Raw genomic sequence first — 10,000 nt, 5'->3', positions numbered from 1 at the left:
CTCATTCAAGAAAAAATAGTAAATTATCCATTTCATAACATGCTCAGTCAAAGACAGGTCTCAATTTTGACAAGAAATGCTCCTGAATCATTAGGATGGGTTAATCCTATCCGTAGGTCGTGTTTTACAATCGTATCCATGAGATGTGGGGAACTCTGTGCCACCTCTTTCTAAATAGGAAATTTACTTGTTAATCCAATCATACACTTTGCATAACGGTCTGTTAAAATGAATTTTTGAGAAAACTGAAAATTTCAAAGAGATCTTCGTATTAGAAGTATTCTTAAATGTGAAGAATACAACCCCGGGGGTAGAAAATGACCCCAGGGCGTACAGATACGTTAATCTGTGATGAAACCAAGTACATTTTTTGCTTCTCCTATCAAATTTACAGTCTTATCGTGAGGGCGAAAAACTTGTCAAACCCCCTGCCAACAAAATGTGATTAATATTAAAACTGTATTTCTACTTCGACAGCAGGTTGTTCGGTTTTGGGAGAAAAAAAATTATAAAAATTATTTTTCCACAAGATAATCTCTCACAGGAAAAGTAGCCTTCAGAAGAAAATGCCCACAGTTGGTAGGAAGAAAAAGAACCAGAAAAAGTTACAGATCACGAACAGTGAAGTATCCAGCTGTTTTCTCCCATTTCTTAACCCTATCCGTACGCCCTGGGGTTATTTTGTACCCCCCAGAGTTGTATTCTTCACATTCTAGAATACATCAAGTACAAAGATCTCTTTGAAACTTTCAGTATTTCTCAAAAAATCATTTTGACAGACTGCTATTCCATGGATCGGAGTAACGAGTAAATTTCTTCTTTGGAAAGTGGTGGTTCCCCACGCTGTATTGATATGACAGTAAAACACGACATACAGCACAGACTAAAGAGGAGCTTCGGATATAAGGATGTCATAATAAACATTTGTAAAGAAAAAAATAAAGAAACATTATACTAAAATAAAATTCATTAAAAAATTTATCAGCCTTTAGTCGTAATATTAGTTTTTTAACCAGTTCAAGAGATATTACAAAACGACAAGAGAATCTTTTTATGAATTTAACGTAAAATGACGTCATATAATCAAACAGGCCAGCAGTTAACCGCAACTCAGAAATACCAAACTGATCCTTACCGTCCACGGTGAGACTCCAGAGCGCCATGCAGGCCACAGCGTTGAGCGTCGCGTGGTAGGAGGCATGTCTCATGGCCACAACGATGTCGTGGATTCCCCCGAGCTGGACGATGGATCTCGCTGCCCGCTCTGGGCACGACATGCAACAGAAAAGTTCATAGTTTTAGTTTTAGCAAGAGTTTTACGGCACTTGCAACACAATAAGGTCATACAAGTGCCGAAGATTAGAGGTGTTACAAGAAAGTAACAAACACAAAAAAGAAGGAGGGGAGATAAAGACGATAGACATTCGGTAGGAAAGAAGAAGCATACCACACCAGGGCACCCGTCAACCACCCAAGAAAAGTTTATGAGGCACCAACTCTGAGCTTAGAGCAAGTACTGCTGGCCATGGGGTGGTTAGCAAAACAAAAGGTGGACTGAGAGTGACATGAAATATTGTTTTAGTTTTAGTAAGGTTTTACGGCGCTCGCAACTGCATAAGGTCATATGAGCCCCAAGGGGTGGATGTCAACAGAGAAGTCCATACGAGGAATCAAGCTTACTCTGCTCACCTCTCTAGCCCCAACAGCACAAAGTCTGCTTCGATTAACAAGGCACTCCGGAAATAGCCGTTTTCAAGAGAGTGACAAACATACAAAAGAAGTAGAGGAAAATGACGATAGTAAGGATGAGGAAAGAAAAAGCAGCAGTTCCCCCTATGTTGTTCCGGCACAGTATGAGCATGACATTGACAAATCATCCCATTTACAATTCTACTGTGCATGAGAACATAAATATGCCCCCTTTGGGAAGGGTCTAAAGACAACTTCAGTCAGTAGCACTGCCATGGTGGTGGGGGATGAATTATTTAATCTTAACAAAGACCAACAAATACAACTTATCCACTCATACCAAACACGGTTAGTCCAAAAACAACGGCAAACCGAAAGTTTTATTTTTTAAAATAAACCAATGTACAAAAGTTCTTAAAATGCACAGAAAATTGAGGTAGCCAACCCAGTACCTCCTACTAATACTGAGGGTAATTTACCATTTACAAAAAAAAGAATACGTTTTATTCAAATATCTAGATTCTAGACATAATGTTTCACATGATCGTCGGTCGTGACAAGTTGGAAAATAATAAGCTGGGGGTATGGAATAAGGAGGGGGGGGGGAACGCTTGTTGTTATTGTTGTTTTCAAATCCCTTTAGCTGCGAGCATTTGTGAGGCAGCGTGGTGGAATCAGGCTCTCGTCAAAATAATCAAATTGAAGAAACTTGCATTTTCCCTCAGGTTTATGAATTATCAAATTTTTGTTTTTTGTCTCAACACCTTTCATGCCCATTAAAGAACTCATTTATGTGAAATTTTTCTGAAAAACGTTGATTAAAGGCACAAAAAAATGTAAATTTCCATTTACCACGGACTCTTAAGCTAAGGAAATAACTAATCTTTGGCTGCCATTTTCTCACTAATTTTACCTCTGAAAACAGGTGACCTCCACCTCCTTCTTTCGCAAATAGGGGGGGAGGGGGGGAACGCTTAATCGATACCTCAGAGTAGGAGAACAAAAAAAAAAGTGGCCACAATAACTCACCATCTGCTGACAAGGCCAGGATCAAGTTAACAGCGGCGAGCTGAACCTCTGGCTCGTACTCGTGGGTCTGAAAGACAAACACAAAGCTTTGTGTAAGTGGTTGCAGTTCTGAGCTACATAATTGCTGCCTCTGAGTGCTTACTCCTTTTGTTTTAGTAAGGTTTTATGGCGCTCTCAACACAATAAGGTTATATGAGCGCCAGAAGATTAGAGGTGTTACAAGAGAATAACAAACACAAAATAGAAGGAGGGGAGATAAAAACAATAACAATTTTTTTAGGAAAGAAGGAGCAAGCCACACCATAGCACCCACCAACCACACACAGAGTGCTTACTCAAACGTCAACATTTTAGATGAATGTATGTGAAACAGCGTGGTGAGATCAGGCTCTCAACAAAATAATGAAATTGAAGAAAAGCATTTTACTGTCAGTTTGGCAATTTTTAAAATGTTTTTGTTTTTGGCTTAACACCACTGTTGTCAAATGAAAAACACATTTGTGGTTAGATTTTACTGAAAACCGTTGATTAAAAGCATAAAAAATGAGCATTATCAGTTTCCACACACTATCAAGCTATGGAAGTAACCAAACTTAGGAGCCTTGTTCTCGCTAATTATACCTTTGAAACCAGGCGACCCAATCTTCTTCAATCTAAAAAATCTTGGCTTCTGTTCAAGACAGATGAGTATTTTTTTCCATGATAAGAAGACAATTGAACAAGTTTTAAGATGATACAAATAACTTCACACGCCCAAAAATTGACGAGCGCCTGATTCCACCACATCGTGACATGTTGAAAACTATTCACAGATTTCATGTATCTCTTTATGCTGTTTTAAACATTTAGAATTTGAATTTTAACAGAATATTCTTTGAACACATGCAATTGACACCAAGGGAAAAACACAAACAAACAAACAAACAAACAAACAAACAAAACTTACTGCCATGATTTTGTGGATGATTGTGATAACTTCAGGTGTAAACAAGATGTCTTCTGGGGGAGCTGAAATTGTTGAGGAAAAGAAGGTAGGAACATTTTCATACAGGTGTGGATACGAGATATTCTCTCTTCAATAATCTAATCAAATAAACTTTACAAGTGAAATGCAAATGAACACTTTCCATGCAAATTAACACTTGTATTTTTCAAATTTTGAGCATCAATTAAAATAACAATTGCTACTCTTTTTGTTCAAGAGACCTTCTTGGTCCAATGAAAAGATTAGTTCCCTAAAATATGAACATAGTTTGAGATGATTATTTGCATAGCTCATCTTAAGATGACACGGACTGTTATATCATTGTGTACCCTAAAAGCAGAAAGAGAATCAAATTTGTCGGTGTCAAGAGAAAATAATGAACAGACCATAATACCCGCACAGTAACTGTCCAACAGATGCTTGTTTGTTGGAGGAAAAGAAAAAGTGAATTAATTAAAATTAAAGCAAAACTGAGGCAAACAATGAAAAGAAAAAGGAATATCACCGACTAAAACTTTTTTTAAATGGTGAAATGGTACGGGTTTAACGCTCCTATCAACACTATTAGGTTATTTAAGGGGCGGTTTTTTAACGTCCGTCTCCAATAGGACCGCGCCAAGTGGGAAGTTCGTGTAAAGTGCCTTTCCCAAGGACACAACGTCGGACCGAGCTGAGGCTCGAACCCCCGAACCCGCAATCTCATGATTACGAGTCCGGTAGCCTAACCACTAGGCTACCGACGCCACCTAAAACTTCAGAAGAATGGAAAAGAAACAGAACCCAGCAGGCACAACTTATAAAGTAGCACAAAATTTACGCATGAAACACAATCTTTAAAATAAAGGCGCTAAACACAATCTTTAAAAAAAAGGCGCTAAACACAATCTTTAAAATAAAGGCGCTAAACACAATCTTTAAAAGAAAGGCGCTAAACACAATCTTTAAAATAAAGGCGCTAAACACAATTTTTTTTAAAAGGCGCTAAACACAATTTCTTTAAAAAAGGCGCCCTATTAAAAAACTGACCGAAAACAACGAGGTTACTCAGCACATAGCAGCCAGCGATCTGCACGTCTTTGTGGAAGATGTTGTCCCACATGGCCAGCGAGATGAGGTTCCTGGCTTTCTGATCGATGTGCTCATGAGCGTCCTCCTTATCTCGCACAATCTCCGCCAGGGCAGCCAGTCCGTCTGCGACGTAGTTCTCGTGGTCGATGGTGTCGGCGATGTACTCCAGCACCCGGTACGGGTCGTCGCGACCTTCTGTCAGAGCATCTGGAGAACAAATACAACATACAAGTAATGTTACCACCCCCAAAAAATGAACTCCTCAAACCCCATCGGATGCAGGGAGCATCCAGCGGTAAAAACCCTGTAAGGCTGGTAGGGTCTGATACTAGTGACAACTGTTTTGTTTCATTTAGTTTTAGTTTTTTTTATTGTTTTTTGGAATTATTCCCAATCCAAGTTTTTCAGCTATGACTAAGCCTTTGTTTCCGCAATTTAGAAGTTTGAGGTAAGGTTTTGGGGTTTTAATGAGACATAGTGCACCAGGTTTAGGTGACTAGAAAAAACTCCGGGAAACATTGAAAAAACTCAGGGTTTAAAGAGTTAAGGTGTTACTCTCAAGATAAAATCTCTTGACTTCAAGTTTTAAAAAAAAAGAAGTTTTGGACTTTTTGAATACACAAAGACTTTCAGTATATTACCATTCACATAATCATTACTTAACATATTCTTTGACAGTATACACCATTCACATAACAATGACTTCACGTATCCAGGCGCAGTATATCCCATTTTCTGTAATCCCATAAAACCTACCAAAAACTAATGGAAATGATTCAACAACACACAAACTAACCAGTAGTCAAAATTAATAACCAGTAGTCAAAATTAAATGATTTGAAAAAAAAAACCCCAAATCTAACGACATCAATAGGATATTAACAAGTATTCGACCAAGTAAAAGAGGACATTTTGTCACAAGCGGAGAGCTAGAGAACGACAACTAAAAACCATTGGCCGTTATTTATAGTATTAGTAACAGCCATCTTGTTTGACCTCCCAAGGGGGATGCCCGTCGTGTCATCTGATTTTGATTCTAAAAATAGTACCGTCTTGCAGTCGTGTTGTGACCGTGACTGACAAAGTGGGAATCTCTCAACGACGTCAAACAAGATGGCTGTTACTATAAATATTGGCTAATAGCGTTTACTCGTCGTTCTCTAGCTATCCGCTTGTCATTTTGTCATAGGACACAAAATCCTTACACTGTTTGGTAGATCCCGTCTCCTCCTGGCGAGACCGCTTGTCCAGCTGCGAGCTGGCCGTCTGTGCCATGCACTCCTGGATGAACCCCATCCTGCTCAACTCACTGGGGAGACAAGTTTGTTTTATATTTTTGAGTTTGTGTAAAGAAAAGATAAGATAAGATAATACTTTATTATCCCAGAGGAAAATTTTTATTGGCTGTACAGGACTGTAAAAACACATGTAGGTACACAAAGAATTTTTTCAATTTTTCTATTTTTTTTAGTAGAGAGTTTTACGGCGCTCGCAACTAAAAATTTTTAAATTATATTTCACTCTCACTAAAATTCAATATGAAAAGAGAAGTAAAGCTGATAAAAAGTACATATCACATTAGATGCATCATTTAACCACATGCAGGAATTTAATTACAACACCTTTGGACTTATATAGTATAGATACATACTTGAAAGAGCAAAACACATTGATGCTTATTCTAACAATAGCCTTACGCTAGATGGTAAAAAATTCTTTTATATCTTTCTTTGTTTTTAGAGGTACATATATGCCGCTGCGTGATCTTACAATTTGTATGGAAAGGGGGTGTGATGGGTCGTTTATAATGCGTTTTATCTTTTTTATACGTGTGGTGTTATACATTTCATCAATAAAGAGAACCACATCGCCACAATAACAGTCATAAAGTGCTGGGAAGAAGCAAGACAGGCCTGGCACAGCTTCATATAAACTAACACACCCAAAATACAAATACATTGGAGTCCCCTTTGACCAAACGTGATTAATTTGAAAACACTAGTAAATCTGAAAAAAAATTAGAAATCTCCAAATTTGTTTTCCTTCCATTTGAGAAACCCCTGTAAACCGGAAACCCTGCTAAACCAAAAAAAAACCCCAGCATTCCACAGATTCGGTTTAAGGGAGTACTCCACTGTATTTTAATTAGCCTTAGCACATACAGGTTAGCCTTCTCTTTAAACAATTTAATTCTACAATATCCCTACTTAAACAGCAATCAAGTGTATATTTAAGGTAAGATAAGATAAGATAATACTTTATTGCAGCGTAATAGAAAAAAAAAGAAAAATTAAACACAATTTCTGTGTACTCTGACAGCTCATTTCACGTTTTAGAAATATTTGAAACATACAACAGAAAAGTGAATTCTTTAAAATTTTCCTTTCCTTATTACATTACTCAATAATCTGTAAACCCGTAATCTGCTGACAACCTCTGTGGAAACAGTCACACTGTCCAAGACAGCCACCCATAGTTGAGGAGAAAAGTGGTTGTCTTAGACAGGTGGCAGTTTTGGGACAGTGTCATTATAACATTTGTGAGGCAGTGTGGTGAAATCAGGCACTCGTCAAAATAATCAAATTGAAGAAACGCATTTTTCTGCAAGTATGGTATTTTTTAACGAACTTTTGTTTTTTGGCTTAACACCATTGTTGTCGAATTAAGAACTCATTTCTGGGTGGATTTTATGGAAAAATGTTGATTAAAGCCACAAAATATGTAAGTCTTCAGTTTCCATGGACTATCAAGCTATGGAAATAACCAAAATTTGGTGGCCATTTTCTCGCTAATTCTCCCTTAGAAACCAGGCGACCCCACCTTCTTCAATCTCAAATATCTTGACTTCTATTCAAGATAGATGGGCATTTTTTTTCACCGATAGCAAGACAACTGAACAAGCTTTAAGATGATACCAATAACTCCACAAGCCCAAAAATAGACAAGCGCCTGATTCCACCATGATGTGACACATTTTTTTTTTACGCAAGGAATGAAGCGGGAAGTGGTTGTTTGTACGGGTGATTGTCTGGGACTAGTGGCCATAACTGTGGGAAAGAACAAGCCAAAGGCCAGTAAAGGAAGACAAACAGGTGAAGAAATGGGAATGGATTGGACACACCCTGAGAAGACCCCCGACAAGCATCATCAGACAGGCTTTAACATGGAACCCACAAAGAAAACGTAAGAAGGGAAGACCAAAGATGACATGGAGTCGAGCGGTACAAGCGGAAATTGGAAAAGCAGGGACATCATGGAAACAGATAGAAAAGGATGCTCAGGACAGGCTTCTCTGGAGTAATGCTGTTGATGGCCTGTGCTCCACTGGGAGTTAAAAAGGGCAAGAGAGAGAGAGAGAGAGAGAGAGAGAGAGAGAGAGAGAGAGAGAGAGAGAAAGAGAGAGAGAGAGAGAGAGAGAGAGAAAGAGAGAGAGAGTGGCCATTAGAGCAGGTTCGACAGTAGTTACACCAAAGATCAAGCATAACAAGATAGTTCACTCAGCCAAAAAAAAGTGTCCGCGGAAGTCCGCGCATTTGTTCAGATGGCGCTGCAGTCTGTGCGTTGAAGCTCTCTTTTGTTTCTCCAGAAGAAGAATAGGAACAGCACAGTTTGTTAGTTTCACTTTTATTGTTTTGCACACAAATAGGGTAACTCTGATTGATCGTAAAGTCCGCTCTTTTAACAAGAGGGCGCCACCTGATTTTGAGGACACTTTTTTAATTGGCTCAAAGAGAGGAGTGTACTCTCTAGTTAGACACGATCTTTGGTTATAAGGAGGACTTTTTACTCACAAAGTGTTGGGCCGTGTGACAGGAGATGGGCGCAGAAGTGTCTGCACTGTGGTGATCATGGACTTGGAGTAGTGCTGGGAACACAACAGAAGTACAGTTTATGATTATCATCATCATCATCATCATCCTCTTCCATCACTATCGTCAACCTCATCCTTCATCATCATTATTATCAGCAATATCCTCCTCATTCCCATCCATCATCATTATTATTATTATCATCACCATCCTCCTCATTTCCATCCATCATCATTATTATTATTATCATCACCATCCTCCTCATTTCCATCCATCATCATTATTATTATTATCATCACTAACCTCCTCATTCCCATCCATCATCATCATTATTATTATTATCATCACCATCCATCATCATCATTATTATTATCATCCCCATCCATCATCATCATTATTATCATCACCATCCTCCTCATCATCACCTATTTCCAAACAATTTTCCTGATTCTTATTAGTTTGTGGGTTGTTTCACTTGATTGAAACAAAACATGTACTACCAGGCCCACATCTATTACCTATTTGTGGTGGCCGAATTTTGCTATTCAAAAGGCTTTTTAATGGCTGCATCGATCGACATGCGGTTTTCGCCAAAAAATTCTTTAAAATATTCTCCACATCATGACGCCTTTTGTTTTTCCAGTTTTGATACAGTTTTGCTGCAAAAAGCTAAATTTCTTTATTTAGCCGATCGCTTTTGTAGGCCGACGCTTCTGTCTCTGTAATTTTAGAAAATCGGGTGAGGAAGTGGTATTTCGCGAGGCACATTTTGTTTTGAGAGTATAGATCTAGATCTAGACCTTCTTAGGCCGATGACTTTCAGTTGATGTTAATGCACCGATCATTCCTTTCATCGAAAGGGGGCCCAGCTAGTATTTTCTATGTAGCACTACATTGGGATAACCGACTGAAAAAAAATCCCACCCTTGTATTCTTCTTCTAGATAGCATAAGTTACTTCTGCAAAAGAGGCAGTAACTACAAAGTTAAGGCCAACAACCTTGATAAGATTATCCATTTTCCACACCAGGAGGAGATCAGATAGGATTTTATTGATCTCCACAGGGAAAAATTTTCTGTGGAATGGTGAATACATACACACACATCAACACACTAAAGGGTTGTAAGAGTTGGGGAGGGGGGGGGCAAGGAGAGGGGGGGCAGCGCGCAACATGTGTGACTGATGCATGCTACAGCAAAAAACAGAGAAATAGAGAGAAAGCGGGAGGAAGAGGAGGAGAGAGGAGTAACAGGAAGGAATGGAAGCACAGAAAGACTGCTCAGGGTAAAGGCACAAACTAGGGGCAAAGAGGAAGGGGGGAGGGGGGGGGCAAGGAGAAAGAGGTGCATCCGCAACATGTGTGACTGATGCATGTTACAGCAAACAACATACATGTATGACTGATGCATGTTACAGCAAA

At 38.9% G+C, this 10,000-nt stretch overlaps 1 protein-coding gene across 1 annotated transcript in view; it reads right to left on the bottom strand.

Annotated features, from left to right (window-relative positions):
• LOC101860605 (serine/threonine kinase-like domain-containing protein STKLD1) overlaps positions 1–10,000 on the bottom strand; it is a gene marked incomplete in the record, with an annotated part of 32,844 nt that overhangs the window by 12,271 nt on the left and 10,573 nt on the right. The window contains 6 exon segments of the mRNA XM_005108956.3: positions 1,136–1,264; positions 2,719–2,785; positions 3,665–3,726; positions 4,730–4,978; positions 5,977–6,080; positions 8,563–8,636. Coding sequence (XP_005109013.2) covers positions 1,136–1,264; positions 2,719–2,785; positions 3,665–3,726; positions 4,730–4,978; positions 5,977–6,080; positions 8,563–8,636 — 685 coding nt within the window.

Source organism: Aplysia californica, unplaced genomic scaffold (assembly GCF_000002075.1).
Source record: "Aplysia californica isolate F4 #8 unplaced genomic scaffold, AplCal3.0 scaffold00738, whole genome shotgun sequence".
NCBI lineage: Eukaryota > Metazoa > Mollusca > Gastropoda > Aplysiida > Aplysiidae > Aplysia > Aplysia californica.
This window is presented reverse-complemented; position numbering and strand designations above follow the sequence as displayed.